Source organism: Vanacampus margaritifer, chromosome 2, assembly GCF_051991255.1.
Source record: "Vanacampus margaritifer isolate UIUO_Vmar chromosome 2, RoL_Vmar_1.0, whole genome shotgun sequence".
NCBI lineage: Eukaryota > Metazoa > Chordata > Actinopteri > Syngnathiformes > Syngnathidae > Vanacampus > Vanacampus margaritifer.
The window spans coordinates 20,137,974-20,162,810 of record NC_135433.1 but is presented as its reverse complement, the minus strand read 5'-3'; the positions used below and the strand labels follow the sequence as shown (position 1 = coordinate 20,162,810).

At 39.2% G+C, this 24,837-nt stretch overlaps 3 protein-coding genes across 5 annotated transcripts in view; 2 read left to right on the top strand and 1 right to left on the bottom strand.

The window, feature by feature from the left end:
- The first annotated feature begins 448 nt into the window (after nucleotides 1-448).
- mgrn1b (mahogunin, ring finger 1b) lies at nucleotides 449-8,765 on the top strand. Of its 2 annotated transcripts, XM_077558364.1 has the most exons (17): nucleotides 450-1,117; nucleotides 1,415-1,533; nucleotides 1,614-1,702; nucleotides 1,790-1,936; nucleotides 2,542-2,659; nucleotides 2,734-2,800; nucleotides 2,882-2,925; nucleotides 3,017-3,064; nucleotides 3,602-3,670; nucleotides 3,752-3,911; nucleotides 3,980-4,089; nucleotides 4,420-4,628; nucleotides 4,906-5,017; nucleotides 5,097-5,142; nucleotides 5,205-5,309; nucleotides 6,914-6,959; nucleotides 7,065-8,765. In XM_077558364.1, the coding sequence occupies exons 1-16, from the start codon at nucleotides 1,030-1,032 to the stop codon at nucleotides 6,952-6,954; spliced, it is 1,572 nt and encodes a 523-aa protein (XP_077414490.1). In that variant the 5' UTR covers nucleotides 450-1,029; the 3' UTR covers nucleotides 6,955-6,959; nucleotides 7,065-8,765. The 2 variants fall into 2 exon arrangements, with proteins under 2 accessions (XP_077414489.1, XP_077414490.1); XM_077558363.1 differs by lacking the exon at nucleotides 6,914-6,959 and having other exon boundaries at nucleotides 449-1,117.
- A 3,548-nt stretch (nucleotides 8,766-12,313) lies between these two features.
- On the top strand, nucleotides 12,314-14,990 carry aanat2 (arylalkylamine N-acetyltransferase 2). Its single transcript, XM_077558110.1, has 3 exons — nucleotides 12,314-12,482; nucleotides 13,515-13,669; nucleotides 14,685-14,990. Exons 1-3 carry the CDS (start codon nucleotides 12,314-12,316, stop codon nucleotides 14,988-14,990), a joined length of 630 nt encoding a protein of 209 aa, XP_077414236.1.
- A 2,007-nt stretch (nucleotides 14,991-16,997) lies between these two features.
- Nucleotides 16,998-24,837, bottom strand: part of rhbdf1a (rhomboid 5 homolog 1a (Drosophila)) — a 46,785-nt gene continuing 38,945 nt past the window's right edge. For both annotated transcript variants that reach the window (XM_077559056.1, XM_077559057.1), the window contains 5 exons: nucleotides 24,591-24,685; nucleotides 24,433-24,508; nucleotides 24,254-24,354; nucleotides 21,175-21,328; nucleotides 16,998-19,635 (listed from right to left, as the gene is read on the bottom strand). In XM_077559056.1, coding sequence (XP_077415182.1) covers nucleotides 19,216-19,635; nucleotides 21,175-21,328; nucleotides 24,254-24,354; nucleotides 24,433-24,508; nucleotides 24,591-24,685 — 846 coding nt within the window. In that variant the 3' untranslated portion in view covers nucleotides 16,998-19,215. The remainder of the gene's footprint in view (nucleotides 19,636-21,174; nucleotides 21,329-24,253; nucleotides 24,355-24,432; nucleotides 24,509-24,590; nucleotides 24,686-24,837) is intronic.

Genomic DNA, 24,837 nt, shown 5'->3' with positions numbered 1-24,837 from the left:
GCACTACTGATTAATTCAAAGTGCTTGTGTTATTGCAGTTTATTGCAGTGGCCGTTAGGGAGCAGCATATTCAACCACATACAAAAATTAATAATACTGCAGTCTGACCATAAGTCGTTCATTTAGTCATAGTTTAATTCAATCATAAGCGTTGTGCTGTATTGTATACAATGAATATGGTGCATTTTTATGTTTTTTTTTTTTTTTAATGCTGCATTGATTTTGTACGTGCAAATATCTCCTATGTTGAAACAGCCATGGTTGAAGTAAAACAAACAAAAAACAGATCCCTCTGCGCAAGGTGTATGGCAACAACTTAATCATGGGCATAACAGACAATCCCGTACATTTGAGTTAGTTTTTTTTTTTTTTTTTTGGGGGGGGGGGCAATGGGGGAAATCCTATATTTAGTTTTTTTTTATCATATTAATAAAACATGTTGCAAATTATGATGAAATCTTATCTGGGACGCATAACGGTATAGACATTTTGGTATTAAAAGTGTGGAAATATATCAATGTCATTAATTGATTTAAAAAATGAAATTTATTGGGGTATTTCTCAACCTTTATTTATGAAATTATTTGAGAATGACCCATATACGTTGTACATATTCATTTTATTCCCTCAATCGAGTTTAATTTATGAAACAGACACGCACGCCTACATCCCCGCCTGACCTCCCAGTGACTTCCGCACGCACCGCTCTCATTACGGACGCCGCGCTACATTAAAGCGAACGCTCTCAATCTCATGACGCGTAACGAGGAGGCAGCCAATCAGGTCGCGCCACTGCGCTAACGTTAGCGTCTCCCTGGCACAACAACAGCTGAGCTCGCCCAGTTTCCTGTTTAGAGTCGGCGCGTCGCTACCCTCAAATCAATCGCGATGTCGAATTAAATAGAATTCCATTACGTGACTGTTTTATTTGTCGTTCGTGTTGTCCGAGCCCGGGTTGTATTCGTCGCAGCACCGTTGGCCGTCTTGGCTGCTAGCTAACGTCCTGCTAGGCGGCGAAGGAAGACGAAGATGGGCTCCATCCTGAGTCGCAGAATCGCTGGTGTTGAGGATATCGACATCCAAGCTAACTCGGCCTATCGTTTTCCCCCGAAATCTGGTAAGTCGTTGGTGTTTTGTTATTAGGGCTCACTATTAAGGCTCTAAATGATTAATTGTACTATTTCCAAATATATCCGAACTATGTGCTTTGTTTACTTGAAATTGAAATCGAAACTCCGCAAATTGAAGATTGAAATATGATGTCGACATCTCATGATACAGAACTTGACTCTGAAATAAAACAATAGATTTTACATGATTTGGTTTCACGCTTATGTATTGGTGAGTAATGGTTTCTGACATTTGACGTGATCAAAATTGTTTGATCACTTATGTGATTATTCTTTTCTTACAGGGAATTATTTTGCAAGCCACTTCTTCATGGGTGGAGAGAAGTTTGACACGCCACATCCCGAGGGATATCTTTTTGGGGAAAACACGGATTTAAATTTCCTGGGAAATAGACCAGTACAGGTGAACACAGCTCCAATAGAAATGTATCAAAATAAAGCATTTCAGGTTAAGCACCTTGATGATGACTTGTCTCCCTCCAGTTCCCCTACGTCACCCCCGCACCCCACGAGCCTGTGAAAACCCTCAGGAGTCTGGTGAACATTCGGAAGGACTCTTTGCGTTTGGTCCGGTACGAGTGATCAGACACACTTTTGCTTTTTAAGGAGTATGATTGAGGTTTGCCGCCCTGACGTGTATCAAACTATCTGGTCTGCAGGTATAAAGACGACTCAGACACGCCAGTGGAAGAGGGTGGCAAACCAAAGGTTCAATATGGCGTGGAGTTCACATTTGATACCGATGCTCGGGTAGCCATCACCCTCTACTGCCAGGCCTTTGAGGAATTTTCCAATGGGATGGCTGTGTAAGAATCCCCTTTTGTACAATGCTGATGGAAATTAAACTGAAAACCTCACCTTATTAGGGGAAACCAAATTTTTGTTATTTCTTTTTCAATAGTATAACAAAACACTTTTCTCATATAGGATCTGGATTGTACGGCAATGAAATGCATTTGCGCTTATAATTTATACTATTACAAGTATCTCCAGTGGGTATCCGCTAAGCTCAAAGACTACAATAGATTTGGTCCTTAGCAACGGCTAGTTGCCATGGATACTGCACAAGAGACTCAAGTGAAGAAGACAAGGAAATTTGTGTGAGGAGGAATGATGATGAAAAAAATATATATAGATATATACATTGTGTTATGATGGTGTTTCAACTAGGATGAATGATTTCAAATAATAAAATAATAATTGTGTTTTTTCTGTACTCTACTGCGATTGTAATTTAATGTAAGTCCTCTTCCCCATGTGTTTTTTTTAAACAAACTCAATACATTATTCTGTAGTACAATAAACAATATCAGATTCATTACACATACACGTAAACGTTTTGGTCTTATAGATTAGCCTTACACTGCTCAGTCCTACTACTAATCTTCCTTTCCGTCAATGTTCCGTGAAGGTACAGCCCAAAGGATCCATCCATGGCCTCGGAGACGGTCCACTACAAGAGGGGCGTCAACCAGCAGTTCTCCATGCCTTCTTTCAAGATAGACTTCAGCGAATGGAAAGAGGAAGACGTCAGTATTTGCACCCCGCAACATCGTTTGTCCATTAACAAAACAACCACAATTCAATTTCTTCATTTTAAAAGCTCAACTTTGACCTGGACCGAGGGGTGTTTCCTATGGTGATCCAAGCAGTGGTCGACGAAGGGGATGGTAGGTTGATGTTCACACACACAATTCACACTCTCTCACAAACACAGTGAGCTAACCACTACTCTGTGCTTTCTTCCCAAGACTGTTTCGGACACGCTCACGTACTTTTGGCAGCCTTCGAGCGAGTACGTACACATTCAAGTGATCATTCTACATTTGGAAAAATCATTCAATGATCGCCCAACTCACGTTTGTTTTCTTTTTATTCCCTTGCAGCACGTCGATGGCAGTTTCTCCGTCAAGCCACTGAAGCAAAAGCAAATTGTAGGTTTCATGCGCATGGCAATACTTGAGGCAATGAGGGACACTTTTGCACGGGTTATTGAGTAGAACGATTGATTATTTCCTCAGAGAGCCTCAACTTATGTCCCAAAAATTCTTCTGTCAAATATGTCGTGATTTCTGCACGTTGCACACATGCTGACACAGATCACGTTATACGGAAAAGTAAGAACCATATACATTCCTGTGAAATTTTTCAAAAAAATATTTCAGAATACATACAGCTTTAATTTCACAACAAATCTTTAAGCTCGACTTCCATCATGTAAACTGATGACATTTTTTAAAATATGTATTAAAATGCTAAAGTGTTGCAATATTATTAGCGTTAAAGATTTATTTTATAAATATCCATGGGAAGTTGAGGAATTGTGGAAAATTTCCATGGGAATATAAGTGAATTAACTGTGAATTGAAGGCAATTCAAAGGAAATGCATTATATTCAAGCATAAACGGAAAACATAAACCGAGTTGGTCTGTGTTTTCCTGCAAGACGAATTTGAACCTTTTGCCTGCAGGTGGACCGCGTGAGCTACCTCTTACAGGAGATCTATGGCATCGAGAACAAGAACAACCAAGAAACAAAGGTAGGTGCATGAAAACGAGACGGGAATGCGGATGTTTGAAAAAGCGGCGCACGTTTTCACGCCTCTCCTTTCTGCGTGCAGCCATCCGACGACGAGAACAGCGACAACAGCAACGAGTGCGTGGTGTGTTTGTCGGACCTGCGGGACACGCTCATCCTGCCGTGCAGACACCTGTGCCTCTGCAACTCGTGCGCCGATACCTTGCGCTACCAAGCCAACAACTGTCCCATCTGCAGACTGCGTAAGTGGAGTCGTGGTTGTTTCTCGAGGGAGACGGCGCGGCAGTCTTAATGCGTTTCTCCGACGCAGCCTTCAGGGCCTTGTTGCAGATCCGAGCGGTGCGGAAAAAGCCCGGCGCGCTCTCCCCCGTCTCTTTCAGTCCCGTTCTGGCTCAGACGATGGACCACGATGAGCACTCGGTAGGTTTCCACAGATCTCTGCAGTTGCATATTTAGTAGGGATGCACCGATAGCACTTTTTTTTCACATTGAGTGTGTGTACTAGCACTTATAGTTGAGAACTCGCCGATGCCAAGCACCGATACTTGATCTTGCAATGTGTTTTCCTTGAAATAATATTGCCTGCAGTGTTGTCATCCATGTTTATACTCCACCTATCTGCAAGGTATATGTCAGACTAGTAAAGTGGTATCTGTGTTAGTAGTAGCTAACCAAGTGCAAACATAAAATATTGGCATCCCTAATATTTTGCATGGCTTTTTCTTTTTCTTTTTTATGGTAATCTCGCAGGGCACCGACTCGGTCCCGCCCGGCTTTGAGCCCGTCTCGCTATTGGAGGCCCTGAATGGCCTGCGGTCCGTGTCGCCCGCCGTCCCCTCAGCGCCTCTCTACGACGACATCAACTTCTCGGGCGGCGACGGCGGCCGGCAGTTGAGCTCCCCGGAGCATCTGAGCGACGGCGGTCTGCAGAAAGGCAAAGTCAGCAAATCACCTGACAGGTAAAAAAATAAAAAATATCTAATTGCTCTCACATCGACATATGAGTTAACTGAGTCCATTTGAACTCATTTGCTAACCAAAACAGCAGCACCACAACATGTAAATTATCTGCGATGGCTGAACAGTTAATCTAATTCAAATTGACATATGACACCATATTAAATCACAATGGGCACATTGAGGAAGCAAAAATCCAATTTGATTAATTTTCAAAATGGTTCAGCCCATTGGGAACGTTTCAGGACACTAACTTGTTCTCTTGTCTCCCTGCCCCAGCACCCTGAGGTCTCCATCTTCTCCCATCCAGGAGGAGGATGAGGAGAAGCTGTCGGAGATGTCGGACGCTCAGCCACACACGCTCCTGTCCAGCAGTCCCGCTCCCACAGACGTAAGTCGCGTCGCTCGCTCCCGCGTCCTCCCCTTTAAAACAAGTAACGGCGAGTTGTTGTTGTTGTTGTTGTCTTTAGGCCACAGCTACCGAGGACGTAGCCGACTCGCTGTCCCCGGATGACGGTGAGTTGCTCAATTGGAAACTTGTGTGATGCGTTTGAGTGACACTTTTGTTTACGCTGCAGAGGACAGGATGAACGTCGGCACCGACATCCTCCAGGATTGCGGAAGCGAACACAGCAGCTTGACCAAAACAGAGAGCGACCCGCCGGGTGACCTGTCGTTGCCAGGTGAGACACGCAGCAAAAAGACAAATATCACGCCATCGTCGATTTCCTGGGAATTCCTGAGGGTCAATAGTGCACTCATTGGACAATTTACTGAGCACACCGACCAATTTGAATGGGATCCGGCGCAAGAGCTGTGTCAAAGCTTTCACAATGACAATAATGCTTATTTTGATTGACACTTTCAGATATGAATTATTTTTTTATTTTGCAGTGGCAAAGAACTGCGGCAAACTGCTACCATAATGACACTTTTATTCACGATTTAAGAAGTACATGAGTTTTTGTTTATGACAAAATTACTTAATTTCCCACTGCCTAAGTGGTTAGCTTGTTGAATTGTAGAAATACAATTAACATAATTTGATTAGTTTTCTCTGTAAAACGTTTTTTTTTTATAGCCAAAACACAATTTTCGGATACAAATAAGACAACACACCCCTGCTCACATGCCAGGTATCTGGGATATAATAAAGCATGGGGTTGTTCGACACCACTTTTTTTTCTTTTTTTCTCAGGCTGACACCAGTACGACTACTAGACTCTTGAGTAGTCACTTGTACTGAGTACTAATACCAGGCAGAGTACCTGGCATCGGGCCGATACCTGACCTTAATTCAAGGCCATGGGTATTTGGGACAGCGGCCAATACCTGTATCGTCTGCCATTTTGTGTCCGCTTTTTGATCAGGAACTAGAAATGAGAAGAATAGAAAGAAAAGGAAATTTCTATTAATTCCATTACATTTTGTAGGGGGAAAAAGTATATCGGGATATATACAGTGCTGGTTAAAAGTTTGTGAACCCTGCAGACATGGTCAGATTTTTTGTATAAAATATTAAAATAGCCTTATTAAATGTTTAGTCATACCCAAATCTACAATGCTGACATTGAAAATAATGGACTTGAACAAAAGGAATGATAATATTGTCATTCATTCTTGAACAAAAGTTGTTGATTTAAGAAAAACTGTGATTTCATGGGTGCAAAAGTATGTGAACCTCTCACTTTTAATAAGACTTTGCACCTCCTTTTGCAATGATTTCATGTATCAAAAGTACTAGTGGTATCAGTACTTGGTATCGGTGACTACTTGAGAGTTGAGTGCTCGTACTGGTATCAATCTGAAAAAAGTGGCACTGAACAATCCATATCTTTTTATCCATAAAATTTACTATAAAAAAGCAATGAGAGGTCATTGAATGAAAAAAAGGACCTCTATATGCCATTGCATTTTTCTTGAAATAGCATGAAATGAATGGCAATTTTCTATTCTTCTAATTTCTTGTTCTTGATCTTAAAATAGCCACAAGAGTATCAGTACTCAAAGTATCAAGCGCTGTCACAAGTACTGATCCCTTAAGACATTTTTCATGAGCGTATTATCCCTATTTTTAGTGTCGCTCTTGCATCGGATGGCGCAGGTGTACCTTATTATGTGGCCGATGAATGTCAGCTCTCAATCGGCTTTTCTGGTGTCGCGTGCCCACTCTGTCGTCTTGAATTCACTCCGGATGCTTTGCACGTGGGCGGTGTGCTCCTCTTGTTTCCTAACATTTCCTCTCCTGGTGCTCCTCCACCTCCTCGCTGTCCTCACTCCTCACCAGCCCTCGGTCCCGACTCCTGCTCTATTGGTATGGAGGAGTAAGCGCGGTACGTAGGCTTTCCTGTCCCGCTCTTGCCGCTTTGTATTTTCGTCTGGTCGACGTGCTCCCCCCCGTCTCACGTCACCCCCCGTCCCCGCGTCTCCCCCATTAGGGTCGTCCGAGTCCATGGAGAGCCTGAAGAGCCAGAGCACAAACTGCTCCAGCCAGCCTCTCCTCTGCCCCGCCAGCAGCTTCCACCGGGAAGACGAGCACCTCCTCCCCTGAAGTCCACGCTTTCCCTCTCCTCGACTCTTCATGCCGCCTCCCATCTGTAGGAAACGGTTTTGTCTTTAAACGCTCTCCCGATGCGGATTCTTCAGACTCAAAGCACACTTACTCCGTTATAACTCCAACCACTCAACGCCACATTCAGACGTACAGCAGTATATATATTTTTAACATCTGTCTGTGTTTGAAGATGCTTCTCACCATTCATCCATTTTTCAAGACATGTTATATTCTTAGTGTGTTTTTGAAGTTATTTTTGCACTCTGACCAACTGGTTTATAATCCATTCCAGACGTTGTCATATGAGATTATTAAAAAAAAAGGTGTATTAGGGCAAAAGGAAAAAAAAAGCAATTAGGAGGATAAAGTTGAATAATTGAGAGAATATGTACGTTTCAATTTTTTCTCACCATGTACCTGAGTTTTTTTTTTGTAGTCTCATATAAATTAAAATTAAAATGACCACAAATTTACTACCCTCTCGTTTTACTTCTCCACATGGCCCTAATACAGCTTGATCATTTTAAACATCTACCTACCGCGTTTCATTATTTAAATCATACGCAATTCACTCATATGTACTGGAATCCTGTTTTACTTTTCAAATTGTACACTTCTACATGTTATTTAGAGAAAAAAAATACGATAGTGATACTGACACAATGGACTAGATACAATTAACAGTGTACAGTGAATTCCCGTGATCTGTGCGGGTGCTGAGGACTGCCATGAATAGCAATATGACAGCCACCCAAAAAGGTTTGAATTGCCTATAGATACTCAAGATGGCGACGGAGCACCTTTTTTTTTTTTCTTCTCTCTATTAGACAATGCTCTGGCCTGACTAAATGAAGCGCCTCCTCTTAGTTGGTTATAGCTGCTTAACACCAGTGGCGCCAAAGCAATATTTGTGTACAAGACATGGTTAACAGGATGCGTCCATGGGAATAGGTTGCCCCAAAAAGTCTGCAAGTAGTCAAATATTCGGGAGTTCACTGTATAATGTAAAACAATAGCTACAAGTTGAACCCTATCACCCCGCCACGCAACAAGATGCTTCAGCTGCACGTGCGATGGCGCATGGTAGCAACGTCGCCACCGTCTGCTTATGTGAAGTAGTCGCAAGAAACACAAAAGGAGCATTTTGTACATCTACGTGCCTTGAGTTGATTCGTTTGCCTGCTTGTTGCATCGGACAAATTTCCCAGTACGACACATCTGCATCCAAACCGGAGATTTCATGTACAGTTATTGTAATTAAGTAATATAAAATATAGGCGTTGATAGATTATGTAGGGTATCAATTATGCATTTAAACAATACGCAGATTCTCCAAACATGCAAACATTGCATATGTGGATTATTATTATTTTATTTTACATTTTTGTGGCTCCTCTGTGCCATTTCAAGCTGATGCCGTGCCTTCCTGTCCTCGTTCTGACCACATATACGGACCTGGTATCCAGGACAATGCCAACACTCGATCGTTTGTTTGTGTTTCCCCATAAGATGCTGTCTTTAAACCTCTTGTATGTATAGCAGCATGGACATAGAAGAACAATAAAGAGAAAACAGTCATGTCAAAGGTAGTGCCGTCTCATTTTGGAATGGAGTTTGTTCACTGAATGTACACAAGTAACCATACAACGAAATCTCACAAGTCAAACCAAACATTTAATACGCTTTTTTTTTCTCAAGGTCTTCTACCCATGTGATTTTAACAAAACACAAGAAATCTGTTTTACAATAAACTCAGATTTATTTACTTAAGCGTTTTAGTTTTATCGGTTTGATTTATGTTAAAGCTAAGTGAACTATGAATTAATATGACAGTTTATCGGCTTCAATTAGAAATGTTAACTTAGGAAAAGTGTGATGAAAACTGTAGAACAGGAAATGGACTATGCGGCAGGAAAAAAAAATTGGTACAAAGCTCAGTACAATATGCGCAATACAATTATTCAAATATCAAGTACGTACACAAATTAACCAGGAACATGCTAACAGATGCTATTTAGCATTAAGCTAGCAGACGTTTTAGATACTTAAGTTGTGATTCTTTACAGTTTACAAATTAGCAGCTTGAAGCCTCTTTTTTTGAAGAAATGTTCACTCTTTGCTAAACTGCTGTTTTAAGCGAGTACTTTTTTTGTAGTTTTATGGTTATTGTTTCTTTATTTTAGCTTGACAATGTTAAAATGTAACTTCTACCATTACATGAGCAGTTAATCAAGCTGTTAGGACAGTGGCCTTATTGCACTTGGCAGCCTTTCATAAGAAGGGTCACCTCTCTGGATTGTGATTGGCCAGCTCCTGGCATGCTGTATCCTGGGCTGACATTAAACCACATTAAAGCTAATCCTCCATCGTCAGGTGTTATGTTGTATCACCTGTTTTGGCGCCAGATAAACTGACGGATTAAAATAAATCAATTAAAATGACAAAACGTGCGCAGACACACACACACACAATTACAAAGACACTAGACAGGGATTTAAACACATTATTTCCCAATATCACTGAACTTATATACATTTATAGGTTATGGGTCATTCCAACAAATTGGTTGTAATTCTCTCAAAATAATGTTTTTCTTTATACACATATTGAACAACTCAAAATGTTTATTTGCCAATTTCATGTAAAATAATTTTGAAGTCATTGTTTTATTGTACTGAGTTACATTTCTCAGGGCCAAATTGATCACAAGTTGACTAAGACTAAGGTCATATGTCTTCAGGAAAATTACCATTATGACCCATATGCAATTGCTAATGCAAATTCATCTTAATCTGTATTTTTGGAGTCATATGAGAGAGGTGTTCCTAATATTTTGACCGCTCTCCCTAAATCAGGGCACGTGTGAGGTCCCCTTGGAGCCGCGATGGGGTCGCGCGTAAACATGCTTATCGCCATTTCATTAGCGTGTCTTAAAACTCTTTAAGGGGGTCAAATCAACCAGACAGCAATCCAAGCAAATCTCCCAGCGTGTGATTCCATGAGCTCCGCGTGCCCTTGAGCTTCAAAAACACGTGCACGCACCGCAACAACACCAAACGCATGATTTTTTTTAAACCGCAGCATGCGGGGTACGGCTGTGCGAGTAATCGAGTTTCAACGGTAAAAAATAAGCCGTTTAGCAACATGTTGATCCACTTAAATGGTGACACCGGGCAAACACCAGTGTTGTTCCGGTACTGGTATCGGCAGAGGCCCCGATACTACATTAAAACGGTGGTATCGGTGAGTACTAACAAGTTAGCCTAGCCAGGTGGGGAGCCAGTTCTTGTTTGGAAGCACAGTCCAATTTCAAGTAGGCCTATTTGGCCCATGTTGAGTATCATTATGTGTTCAATTATGATGGTTGTTTTCATTTGACCCAAATATTGTTCAAATTCAAAACCTCAAACTTCTCATGAACATACGTGACAAACGTTTCAGTCAAATCCAATTGTCAATTCTGAACATCCGGGCATTACTTATATTTCTGCAATGTATCGCTTCAAAATCAAATTACAATCACCCAAAGTCCGATGTTTTTTAATGAGCGGACATGACACAACCTGATTTGGAATGACTGCGTTAACCAGAACAAGACAATTGATCACAATCATCCATCTTTGTTGTTTACATTTGCCTCGAATGCTTTGAGGGCGGAACTGGTATGGGGGTAAATATGGTGCAAAAGCAACTTGATTTGTGGTGTAAGCTCGGAATTGACAGCTTGCCATTGATGACATGACATTTCAACATCAAACTATGTTTTTCTAACAGTTTTGCCAGTTTCCCATGAAAACTTAAACAAGATTCAAGCAAATATCAAACAAAACAGAAAGGCAACCAAATATCAGCCAAATAACTGAAAAAAATCACCCCAAAATTAACTCATTTACTGCCATTGACGGCTATAGACATGAAAAATTTATTTTAACTATTTGTTTTAGTTAAAAAAAAAAGCCACTTTTGTTCATTTATTTTTAAAATCTTTTCTTTTTTTAAAAAAGAAGAAGAAAAGATTATTAAAAATTAGGGGCATCAGGTCGATTAACATTTGTAATTGTAATTAATCGCATTACTTCACTAGTTAACTCACGATTAATCACAAATTTGTTCTAAATGTACAATAAAACAAAATTTCTAGGTTTTCATACTCTTGTTAACAAAAAAGGGGGGAAAAACGACTAGAAATAGTTCAAATGAATTTTTGACGTCTATAGCCGTCAATGGCAGTGAATGAGTTAATGAAAAAAAGATAAATGAAAAATGGATGAAATAGCAACACAAAATCTATCAAAAATCTGCCAATTAATCAATACCAAATTCAACAAAAACGCTACCAAAAATCCCCCTAAATCCAATCAACCATAAATAAATATTCCACCAAAAATTCATCAAAACAACCCAAACTCAGGTTTAAAAAAAGCCATTTGAAACCCTAACCATGTCCTAAAACTGTAATTTAAAACCCTAACTGTTGTTTGAAACCCATCCATCATCTGATCCGCTTATTCCTCACAAAGGTCACTGGGGTGCTGGAGCCTATCCCAGCTGGCTTGGGGCAGTAGGCAGGGTCCACCCTGAACTACCATTATTTTAAACCATAATGTGTTTGGAACGATACTTTGACACCATAACTCTAGTTTGCAACCCTGAGCCAATCTTGAAACCCTTTCAAACTGTCTTTCATTTGACTTCAAAGTGGTAAAACCCTCAGTATAACTCATTGTTCCTATTTGTAATAAAAATGACTCTGTGGAACGTTGGCCATCAAACATACCCGCCAAAAGCGGAACCGTTGAAGCGAAGTACGGCACCAGCGACAATGCAGGTGTGTTGGTTAACACACAATTTCTCCAGGAATTGCGCATCTGGTAACAAAATACTTTGTAATGTGTGCTTTTCACTCCCAATTGTCAATGTGGTAGTAAGTGTAAAAATGTTGAGGCTATGTACGAACAAAGCAGGTATCTGTCACGGGGGTAGGATTAAGAGACAGGAACTGGACAGGTGTCACGTTGCAGCAGCTACTTGTACAAACTCACTCGACCCCCTGAGCTCACAGCGCGCGCACTCGACGAGGAGGCCAAGCCAACATTGGTCCTCTGAGAAGCCGTCGGAGGACAAGTCGGCATCATGAGCCAGCACCTGAGCGTCTCGTCACCCTTCCTCAAGCCGTTCTTCCTGAAGACGCCCGTGCAGGTGGTCAGCCCTCTGCGGCAGAGGCGGCACACACTGCCCGCCAGCGAGTTCCGGAACCTCACGCCTCAGGATGCCATCAGCGTGTTTGAGATCGAGAGAGAAGGTCTGCAATGGCTCTTACTACCTTTGTCAAGTCCATTTCTACCTCTATTATAAGTAGATTTGTTTTCTGACATTTTAATGACATATTTCAAATGTATGTAAATTACAACCATTAAGTCATTTCTTAGTATTATTATGTCCAATACTACCACGTAATACATTTTCTACCTTTTCAGAAGTACAGAGCCTTACTATTGTAACGTCCATTACTACCATTATTATTCCCATTGCTACCTCTATGAAGTCAATTTCTACCCGTATTCTGTCCATTACTACTACTGAGTATATTTTCCACCTTTTCCAGTGCAGTACTTTACTGCCAATATTAAGTACATTAAGACTATTATTAAGTCAATTATGATTAGTGTTAAGTCCAATGCAACCATTGCTATGTCCATTAAAAGCATTACTACTGTATGACTTACCATTTTAAGTACATTAAGTGCATATCCATTACATCATGCTACAGTGCTACAATTTTAAAGTATTACTACAATGATGAAATACACTACTATCACATTTCTACCTTTTTTTATGTCTATTTGTCCATTATTACCATGAGTAATGAAGAGTGACATTTTCAACAACCAAAAATATCACATTTTGTCATATTTGATCAATCTGACACTGGTACATAATAGTATGATCTGTAGATTTATTTTATTTACACCCTCTTGTACGGAAGCGTGTTGCTGCTACACCAAGAAAGAAAGAAAACAAGAGCCATATCATGTTTTAACATGATCATTTTTACATAAGTTTCATATTTTAACATGATCATTTCACATTTTAACATGATAAATATCATGTAAAAAGGTGAAAATGATCATGTAAAATTATCATTGATTACTGAAAAGCTTTGGTTTGTCGTACGAGTCGAAACTTATGTGAAAATTATGTTAAAACATGATATGGCTCGTTTTTTTTGTCTTGGTGTGGCAGCAATACGCTTCCGTATATAATTGTGTAGAAGTCAATAATTAAACATTTCTTGCCGTGACCTGTGCTCATCCTCTCTCAAATGTTGCCCCAGCTTTCATCTCGGTGTCTGGCGAATGCCCTCTTACCTTGGAAGAGGTGCTGCACTTTGTGGGTCAGTGCCCCGAGTTGTCGCTGGGCTGGTTCGAGGAGGGCCAGTTGGTTGCCTTCATCATCGGTACCGGCTGGGACAAGGAAAGGCTTTCGCAGGTCAGAATAAAATCTACCGGTAATCAACTTTATATCAGTGTGGGAAATCAATAGTAATAAATACTATAAGTTGTCATTTTGAGGTGCAAAAGTGCTGGCAATTGTGAAGGACTTGTCTCCTGACAAGCTAAGTTAAATATCCAAACAAAAGGCCATTTTAGAATATAGAGTCATTTAAAATTAAAGGCTCAAATGAATGAAAAATAGTCAATTCAAATAATTAAAACATAAGAATTTAGTTTGAAATTAGGTTTAAGTTAAAGTAGAAGCCTGTATCCCACTGAGGAGCAAACATTTGCGATGCTAGCTAATGTTGATTTCATGGCAGGGGGTCATTCAAGGTCACTGCATTTCCTAAACGTGTTCAAAATTTCCTTGCCACAAAAAAAGAACATAAAGACTGTTTAGAGAACGTTTAGAAAACGCTGCAACCTTGAACAAATCCTGATGTGAAATCAACATTCGTTAGCGTCGCAAAATGTCTATCAACAACCAGCTAGCTAGTTATCTAGCTACACCCATCCATCTATCTATCTATCTATCTATCCATCCATCAGCTAGCTATTTAGCTACCTATCTACTCACGTCTGTCTGTCCGTCTATCCATCTATCTATCTGCTAGCTAGTTAGCTACTTATCTACCCATGTCTGTCTGTCTGTCCGTCTATCTATCTATCCATCCATCCATCAGCTAGCTATTTAGCTACCTATCTACCCACGTCTGTCTGTCCGTCTATCTATCTATCTGCTAGCTAGTTAGCTACCTATCTACCCAAGTCTGTCTGTCTGTCCGTCTATCTATCTATCTATCTATCTATCTATCTATCTATCTATCTATCTATCTATCTGTCTGTCTGCTAGCTAGTTAGCTATCTATCTACCCATGTCTGTCTGTCTGTCTATCCATCTATCTATCTATCTATCTATCTATCTATCTCGTGATTACAAGTATGACTTTTATTATGGCGCACAATTTATTAATAGTATCCTATTTGTTTGTGCGTGTGTGCCAAAGGAGGCCATGACCCTACACGTCCCAAACACGTCGACGGTGCACATCCACGTGCTGTCAGTGCACCGTCACTGCCGGCAGCAGGGCAAAGGCTCCATCCTGCTGTGGCGCTACCTGCAGTACCTGCGCTGCATGCCTCGTCCCCGCCGAGCCCTGCTGGTCTGCGAGGATTTCCTGGTGCCTTTCTACCTCAAGGCCGGCTTCAAAGAAAAAGGCCCGTCGGCCATCAGCGTGTCCAACATGCGCTTTCAGGAGATGGAGTGCCTTCTCGGCGGGCAGGCGTACGCCAGGCGAAACAGCGGCTGCTAGCCCCGCTGACCCCGTCGCCTTCACTCAATGACAATTGACTTTCAGTGAACTTTCACTGGATGGTGGCTTCCATCCAATTCGGCCATCAGACTTTCAAAATACACAGGTCACTTCATAAGCGTCATCTCAGCATCTTCACTTCCTGTTTTCACATTCACGGGAATTTGTAATGTGCTACGAATACATTCAATTATTCTGTTTTTGTAATATGACACGAGTATTAAGGTGATTAAAATGAACAATAACTAGAAATGCCGTTTTTAGGAGGTCCGTTCTATATACTTTTACCAAAAAAGAAGTATATTTAAGTATGCTTGAAGTATACTCAAAATTAGCCGAGTATATTTCCAGTTTACTTTTCTTGTACTTTTTTGAAAGTAAACTCCACCAAGTAAATGTTAGGTGTACTTGTAAGTATACTAAAATATATGCTAAAAGTTTACATACTGAAGGCACTCACTAAGGAACCAAAATTATAGGGTACATTTATTTTGAAAGCCCTAAAGATCATGTGGCTGGATAGCCTAGCACTAGAGGTTAAGGTCGCTACCTTTGGTACCAGTGTTCGCTGGTTCAATCCCTGTCAATTCATCACTGGGCTTTTTGCTGTAAACTAAACTGGACATACAGTAAGTGTACTATTAAGTATACTTGAAAGTATGCAAAGTTTACTTTTAGTACAAGAATAAGTACACTCGAAAAATAAACTTAGGTATACTTAAATGTACTCTATGTACTTAAAGTATACTACTTTTTGGTAAGGGTAATCGGTACCCACACGGAATGGCGTTGCGCAGGAATTTTCTACCGTAACGGAGGTGAAAAGTCCTCCTGACACCAGGGTCGTAATACTTTAAGATTTTAGAGTATGTGGGTCACCAATTCCGGTCCTCAACGGCACCCATCTAGCACGTTTCGGATGTTTCCGTCCTCCAACACACCTGATTCAAAAGATCAGGATCGTTATAAGGCTTCTGAAGAGCTGATCATATGAATCAGGTGTATTGGAGGAGGGAAACACCTAATCATGCTGGATAGGGGCCCTCAACGACTGGAGTTGGTGACACCTGTTTTAGATTTTTCATTAAAGTTTTGAATATATTTGTTTTAATTCAGTAAGTTTTTACAACAACTTTTAGTTTTATAAACTTTAACAAATTTATTTTTATTTTTATTGAATCTGTTATTTTGGTAGTTTTCATGAACTACAAAAACCTTGTCTAACACTCACTTCTCAAGCAATTGTCGCAGTCCAGTCTAATTATTTGATTGCCGAATGCTGTGTTTCTGTGTGAAACACTCCTTTGCTGAGTTCTTTGTGAAAGCTAGCAATCTGTGTAAAATTTCAGTTTTGAAAATGTCCTGCCTTCGCTGTGTTATGTGCAAAAGGCTAAGCCGCATTAATGCCGGATATTGTGCAATAGCTGATTTGGGGTTTTCTGTTTTGACTCTGATACAGTCTGTGTGAAATCGTATAAACATTGCAATGTCTTTCCTTTGCTGGATTTTGTGCAAAAAGCTATGGCCTAGCCATGTTAATGTCGGGTCTAAGTGGACTCATTGGGTTCTGTGGAACATGAATGCCAGATCTTCCACTAAGAATCTGTGTGAAATTGCACACAAACGGTACATGACATGATGGCAATATCCATCCTTTGCTGGGTTCTTGCGTGAAAGGCAAAGCCATGGCAATTCACCACAACTGATGCAGCCTCTATTTGGAATTGCATAGTTGAGGGGAAATTTTCTTCATCAGGTTTTCAGTCACAACTGTGTGTAAAATTGCATTGTTGTGCCAATGTCTGTCCTTTGCTGAGTTCTGAGTGAAAGGCAAACCACATTAATGCCAGGACTTCCTCTTTTACTGATCTGTGTGAAATCAGACAGTCACAGCAATACCTGCCCTTGACTGAATTTTGTGTAAAAGGCAGCCGGATAAATGCTGCATATTGTTTTATGTGTTGGCAATTTTGTGAATGAATAATAAAGAGCAAGACTCACACCAGGTTATTATTTCATCTTTTTTTTTCTCTTTTACTATTGTTTTCAGTTACATGTGAGTAGACAGGCAGCTAAAACGCTACCATCTTCAAGACGACCATCACTTCTGGAGAAGCAATAAAACAAAATACAAGAAAAGGAAAACATTTGAGTGCTCAGCATAATGTAACAAAAAAATATGGCAGTAGTAGTTGGTACATTTCTCTTTCAACAAGGCACCGAAGGTTTTGATATTGGATTTCTATTTGTTGTTGTTGTCCCTGCTTTCTGTTTGAGGTTGCCTGAATGAATTCCGTGGAAAAGGATAAGAACCAAATGTGGACAAAAATGTTCATTAACAATCAAATGTTCTTGAAGGTTTCCAAAAAGTTGCAGTTCTGTTATACTAAAAGTGCAATATGCAAATGGTTGAAAATGATGATTTCCAAACAAAGTCATTAACTCATTCACTGCCATTGACGGCTATAGACGTCGAAAATTCATTTGAACTATTTCTATTAATTTTTTTCCACTTTTGTTAACAAGAGTATGAAAACCTAGAAAAAAATTATTGTACATTTAGAACAGATATAAAATTTGTGATTAATCTTGAGTTAACTAGTGAAGTAATGTGATTAATTACAATTAAAAAAAATAATCACCTGATGCCCCTAATAAAAAAAAAGAAAAGGAAAGATTATTAAAAATTAGGGGCGTCAATTGTAATTAATCGCATGTCTTCAATAGTTAACTCACGATTCATCACAAATTTTAAATCCGTTCTAAATGTACAATAAAAAAAATTCTAGGTTGTCACACTCCAAAAAAAAGTGAAACTAATAGAAATAGTTCAAATTAATTTTTTACGTCTATAGCCGTCAATGGCAGTGAGTGAGTTAAATATCTTTTAAAATGTCTCAGCTCTACATTTTATAAGAGGGGTTAAGAGAGTTGTAACACTATAGTACAGAACACGGGGAAACGTATTTTAAAGTGTAAAACATTGTTTTATTCATTTATTTATTCATTTAAAATATGAATTAAGTGTGAATTTTAAATTTGTGAATATTCTCATGGAAGTTTCAGGTTCAATTAGAAGAACAAACAAATGGCACAAATTCTGAATGTAAAGGCTATTTTTAAGGGCTGACGGAAAAAAAAAACTAAATTGATGTAAAGGTGTCAAAGTGCATACATTACATTTAATATGTTGTCCAAATGTAATTGCTGTGTCATGCAGAATCCTCACATCTCCACAAGTATCATATTTCACAAGATTCCATCGTTTAGGTTGGAAAATTATTTGAAAAAACTAAACAACAGACCCAGAAATGTGGAATCGAGCAAATTTGGACATACGGTAGGAAGTTGCTGCCTGACAGTGATGATACAAAGAGTTGTTTTTTTTTTTTTATTCCTGAAAAAGTGCTCAAATGTGGTGTTTTACATAGTAACCGTAATGTGAAAAAAAGTACATTTGAAGTTTAACTACAGTGCGCAAACATATGAGCAAGTATTTTAAAAACTTGTGAATATTAATTATGAAAGTTTTTTCCCCATTCTCTAGAAGAAAAAATACAGTATGTCCAAAAGTATTAGCTGAGAACTGTGAAAAGTATATTTGTTTTGTACTAGACTGTTATATTGTCCAAGCGTGTGAAAAAGTATTTCAAAAGAGTTTTTTTTTTTAAATGCTCCAGTGGAAAAAATAAATACAATTAAAAAACACCATTGGAATTAGTTTTAGGAGTTAGAATCTGTTTTCAGTTGAAATTATAAGTGGAGAAAGAAGGAATTTGGTGTTTCTTAAGTGCTGTTGTGAAAGTACAGAAGTTCAAACTGATTAGAAAAAAAAATGCCATAAAAGATGGAATCTAGTCAGAATTTCAATTGATATGGTCAGGCTTTGCTTCATGCTTCCCACAGTGCCACCACTCCTGTGTTAAATGTTTAACTTTTAACCTAAAAAGCGTCAATTTGAGTGTTAAGTCAGATTTTTGTTCCTCCCCACATGTGGTCCTTATCCTGGTCCTCATTAAAATGTCGATGGACTTTTTCTCTCCTGTGTACTTCAGACAGCCGATGAAGTGCTGAAGCTCATAAAGAGTGCACAGTGCTGGCTGAGCAGGCGGGGCTGATTAAACAAGGTGACATGTCGACTAAAGTAGAAAAAACACAAAGCATCTCGCCATGGAGTTCAAGTGGTTTGGAAACGTCCCGTTCTGACCTGATTGGCGGGAGGCGCTCAGTGGAGGTGCGCGTTGAGATCGTACTTCTCGCAAAATTTGTCCGTAAAGGGGATGCAGGTGAGCAGCTCGCACCAGTCGCACTTGATGGGGTAGACGTAGAAGAGCACGACCAGGCCCGAGAAGAGGCCCACGAAGATCAGCAGGAAGACGATGATCTGGCAGCGCTTGCGGTACAGGTCCATGCGGCCGAAGCTGATGTAGGGCAGGAAGGCGAAGGACAGGAAGAAGCCCGACACGAAGCCGCTGAAGTGCGCAAAGTTGTCGATCCACGGCAGCAGTCCGAAGGCGAACAGGAAGAGCACCACGCACAGCAGCTTGGTGAAGGCGTGCCACGGCTGCGCCAGGATCTGCCAGCTCTGGAACAACTCCACGAACAAGCAGGCCAGGATGCCAAATTGAGAGCCCGCTGGTCCCACCTGCGCGGCACAGAAAAAAGACATCAGAACCTTCCCCGATTCATTTGCATCGTATCAACCTGCATTAGTGCATCATCAACTTGATTATTATTTTTTTGGGTGGTCTGGTTTACATATGGTCCCAATACAATATATATACACCGATGAGCGCTTTAGAATTAAATAAAAATGCTAAATGGCAAATAGACTGCATTTTATATAGCGCTTTACAGAGACTTGCATTCACCCATTCACATACCAGTGGTCGGCTGCTGCCATTAAGGCAATGAAAGGTCCACTGGGAGCAAATTAGGGTTCAGTGTCTTGCTCAAGGACACTTCCACCATCTCTGAATTGGGAGATGACGACTCTACCACTGAGCCATGCCACATAATCAAAGATCAACAATTACCCGAAAATCCAGTGTTGTGAAAATTTCATTTGTATATTTTATTTTATATACTTAAAAAAAGAAAAAAATACATACAGTAATTTCCGGACTACAAGCCGCTACTGTTTTTTCACTTGCATTTGACCCTGCGGCTAATACAAAAGTGCGGCTTATCCATCAGATCACAAGGGGGCGCACTATAAAGGAAGCGCAAGAGCATCAGGCAGAGCAAAACAAACCAAGTGAGCCCAAATACAGTAGGAGAGACAATTTTGGCCCTTATTATGGAAAAGAAAGTAGCGGGAACCCGGTGCGGTAACATTAAAACACCTGCGGCTTACAGTCGGGTGCGGCTTATATATGTGTAGTACTCCTCAAATTTAGCAGCTTATAGTGCGCCTTGTAGGCCAGAAATTACTGTACTGTATACACTTTTTTTTTTTTACACAGTATTTTTATAAGCTTGCTTTAAAAAAAAATTTTTTTTACTTCAAATACCTGAACAAAAACAATTATTCATAGACATAGGAAATGTTGGGAACTACTTTATTTTAAACTATTTTAAATACATTCGTAATATAAAGATCAAAATATTGAAGAAAAAAAAATCACTTTAATCAAGCAATATTCATCAAACCAGATTTAACATGGAAACTCACATGTAACATTTATTTATATTTTAAATATATTTATTTCACTCTCTACCAGTTGCTCTTTTTTTTTTTAAACAAATGAGAAAAAAATGTGTGGGTCAAATTCTAAAATCAAACAAAATTGGTCAAATCAAATATTACATGGTAACTCACATTTGGTATTTTAAAACATATTTACCATATCGCTCTTTTAAAAGTAAATGTCAAATATAAAGTACTAAACACATATATTCAAAAACTTTTGGAAATGTTCTTGTAAATGTGTTCGATTTTTATTTTTCAAGTGTGACATTCAGGGTTAACTCCACATCTCTACTTTACCACCTTTACCCCAATTAGCCACCACGTGTGTGCCTTTTCCCGGAACCGGCTTTTTTCCGGCTTGTGATTGGCTAAAAATTATTTTAATGTTGCCACAACAGTCACTTTGACTTTGACACTTTTTTTTTTAATACAAGGCAAAAGACAAAAGGCAAAAGTTGTGTTTTGACGCGTTTCTCATCGTGTACGGATCACCTCGGCTCTGTACGGCAGGAAGATGGCCGACGCCAGGTTGCCGGTGATGCCGCTGACGATGTAAATGATGGAGATGCGCAGCCATCCCGCCAGCTTCTCCAAGTCCCTTAGGATGGTCATCTGGAATGCCACCGACACCATGCAGTGAAGGACCCTGGCACAGGACGAGGCCACGTGACTTGCAGTACATTATACAAGGTCATCTTGGCACGTGTCGGGGAAGATAATCCTATTAAGCGGGCGTGATTCAGTGCCAGTAAAGATTCTCGGGGCACTTTCTTTAATTAGCCAAGACAGCAGTTTTTCACACTCACCAGCCACAATATTAGGTACACCTGTAATTTGATGGACTGGTTAAAAGAAAAAGAAAATTTTCAAGTCACAAAATCAATTTTTTATTTTTTATGATAAACTGTATAGACTGGTGTCTACTAATGCTGTCAACATTATTTTGACATTTTAGTGCATGTTTGTTGAAAGCTTAAATTTGGAGTAAAAAAAAAAAAACGTGTTTGGCGCCATCTTAAGGTTGAACACTGGCATAAGCACAATTTAGCTGTTTGTCCTCTCATTACATGGGAAGTCAGTTACTACGTCACTTGGTAGTCGTTCTGTGACCCTTAAACCAGGGGTGCACCAATCACAATTTTCTGGCCGATTCCCGATCTTTTAAAAAGTCTGGCATGCCGATCCCGATTTGTTTCAGATTATGATTTTTTCCGTAACAAGCAGCATACATTTTCTGTGTTTCAGTTTTGTTTTTGTGGAAAACATTAAACAATAGCTGTGAAATAATACAAATGGGTTGGTTTTAACTGCACATGAAGTTGTTCTACCAAATAAAAATGAAAAGCCAATTCGTCATCTCAGCAGAATAGGACACTGGAATTTTTCATTTTAGTTAGTTTTAATTTCGTTTTTTAAATTTAGTTAGTTTTAATTCGTTTTCACTGTGGTTCTGTTAGTTTTTATTAGTTTTAGTTATTTCATAAATGCTTGGTTTTAGTATTAGTTTTTTTTTTTATTTTTTTTTTTTAAGTGTGTATTACTTGTGTGCAATATTTAAAAAACACCATGGGAGCAACGTCATCTGAAAGTGCTTTTCAAATGGCTGCTGCTAGATGACGTCATTTTTATGTGACACACTTTCAAATGTCCTTATTCCGGTTAATATCAAAATAAATCATCCCCAAAGGCTCATGCATTAAATTGATTGGCAAAGACTAAAACGAAGGACGTTTTTGCTATAATTCTAGTTAGTTTTAGTTAGTTTTGTAAACATAAAATCTAGTTTCAGTTAGTTTTCGTTTTTTTAAAAGCATTTTCGTTTTTTATTTTATTTCGTTTACGAAATTGTTTTTTGAATTTCAGTTTGAGTTTTTTTCGTTAGTTTTAGTTAATTAAAATAACCTTGCTGGTGACTATTTCAGATCTCTGAGTGTTTTGCAAACATCTATATAAATACCCATTTTCAGGTTAGTGATTTATTAGCATAGCATGGGGTTGGTTTATTTATGATAGCTTTTTGTAGTATAGACCTGATTTAGAGCGTAGGTTTCACTGCTGCTGTCAATCACAGCCAGACCACAGCCAACCCTCTCGCCATTTGCAACCCAACGGTCCCCCCAGGCAACACCCCCTTTGAACGTTGGTCATTTCAAATCTTAGTGAGGGGTGGAGCAAGTGTCTGGTTTCCAGTTAAGCTAAAAAATAATACAGTACAGTGCATTTGTCAAGTACAGTTCAGATAAATCTAACATTTAAGTACGACACATTTACATTTCATCTCGTTTTCAAATATTTATTTACGTACACCAGATTTATGATTTTCAGTTGTAGAAATATGGATGTGTAAGCAACACTGACTGTGCAAGGCATTAAAATAGAAAGGACTAATGAAATTTTAAGGTGCATTGTGTAGTTTAAAAAGGTAATGTTAAAGATTTTTCTACATCATGCATGCTCCACCAATGCCCAGATGAGTACGAAGAGCCCTGACTGTTTTACTCTGACTGCACCTATCAGCTTTTATCTTCCCTTTATAGTAGGGTGTGCAAACCCTCACACTCCACAGTATGAACGAGCCTGGCACAGACACTGCAGTTACGCTTTTGGCCAGAGGTGGCAGTCATGAGGAAAAAAAATACAAACTGCACAAAGATCCTTCAAAATATTGTATAAAGCCCATCATGAAATTTTACCAGTTAATATACAAATCAAATTTATAAAAAGGGAAATTAAGTACAAATTAAGAGGAACAGAATTTTTTTCCAAACCTAAATATAGAACAAAACAAAAAGAAAGATGTATTTAAACTCAAGGTGTCAGTATGTGGAACAAAATGGATTGTAAAACAAAATCTATTTTTTTTATGTATAAAAGCACAATTACTGCAAAAATATATATAGCACAAGGACATGCAGTTGAATTATTTTGTCGTATTACACTGAAAGCGTCTTGACCGCTCGCTGACATTCATTTTGTGTTGTTTTTTGTGTGTGTTGATCAGGGGCAGACAAAACAAATTTGACTTCTTTCTGTCCCCTTTCATTTCTTTTGCTTTACTTTGAATTTGAATATTTCCTTATATTGTCTTTTTATAGTTTTATTTGTTTTACAATTTGTATATCCCTTTTACATTTTAATTAAGTACAGTAGCTATTTAAGCAAAGTATTCCATTTTCCAATTTTTGAGTGTAGTGTGTATACTTTTTGTGAATAGAACAACAACTACTACTAGATCGACTACTACTAAAAATAGATAAAGCTACTTGTTGATGAATACTTGGGCCTACTATGCTACTCACTCTATAATAATGGTGGTCAATGGAAAAAAGTTTAGGAACCACTGGAATAGAATTAGAACATCATGCAAAAAACAAAAAAACATTTCAAGTCAAGTTTATAACTTTAATATGACTTACTATTACTTAATTAAAGATTATTTTCATTTTATTGTCTGCGGCATTCAATTGGAGTACTGAATCATCATACTTTTACCACCATGGGAAGCGAAGTGTTCCAAAATTCAATGTCAAAACAATAGCGTGCGTACTGTATATGTTTTCTATTGACTCACCCTGCATGCAGGAAGAGCGAGAGCCAGAGTCTGTAAAACTGATCCGGGATCTCAGGGTTGAGGAAAGGCAGCAGTCCACATACGTCATCCATGCAATGCACCTGCAAAGTGAAAGAATAAAGACTGAGATGAAGAATCCTGCCTATAAAAGAGAAGAATTGACGAGTAAGGAGTTTTACTTGGGAGCAGAGAGTGGCTTCCTCATGAAAGAAGCCATTCATGAAGTCACAATATTCCCGGGATGTGATTTCACACCTTGAACGAGAACACCTCAAGTCAGAGCTAAGACACGAGTAGCGAATTCACATTTTATTAAAACGAGAAAAAGATTCTTTACCTTCCTTTGGTTCCGATGCAGCAAGGTCGGCCCGTGATGGTGCAGTCAATGTGAGGCAAGTTGGTGTGGTTCCCTGTGTTGTACCTGGTGCAAATCTGACAGCAGACACGCACATTTCTTACATGTTTTTTTTTTTTTTTTACCCTCGGTTCAACACTTATGGCACTCTTGATAAGAACACGAGAATAACAGGACGGCTCTGGATGTCATAACAGTAGAGTGACGGAATACGTCTGTGCATGTTTGT

Excerpts from the sequence above, each read along its gene's own strand:
- aanat2 (XM_077558110.1), top strand. The coding sequence starts at position 12,314 with ATGAGCCAGCACCTGAGCGTCTCGTCACCCTTCCTCAAGCCGTTCTTC. Across the intron at positions 12,483-13,514 it reads GTTTGAGATCGAGAGAGAAG|CTTTCATCTCGGTGTCTGGC; the intron begins GTCTGCAATGGC and ends ATGTTGCCCCAG. Across the intron at positions 13,670-14,684 it reads ACAAGGAAAGGCTTTCGCAG|GAGGCCATGACCCTACACGT; the intron begins GTCAGAATAAAA and ends TGTGTGCCAAAG.
- mgrn1b (XM_077558363.1), top strand. The coding sequence starts at position 1,030 with ATGGGCTCCATCCTGAGTCGCAGAATCGCTGGTGTTGAGGATATCGAC. Across the intron at positions 1,534-1,613 it reads TGGGAAATAGACCAGTACAG|TTCCCCTACGTCACCCCCGC; the intron begins GTGAACACAGCT and ends GTCTCCCTCCAG. Across the intron at positions 2,926-3,016 it reads TTTTGGCAGCCTTCGAGCGA|CACGTCGATGGCAGTTTCTC; the intron begins GTACGTACACAT and ends ATTCCCTTGCAG.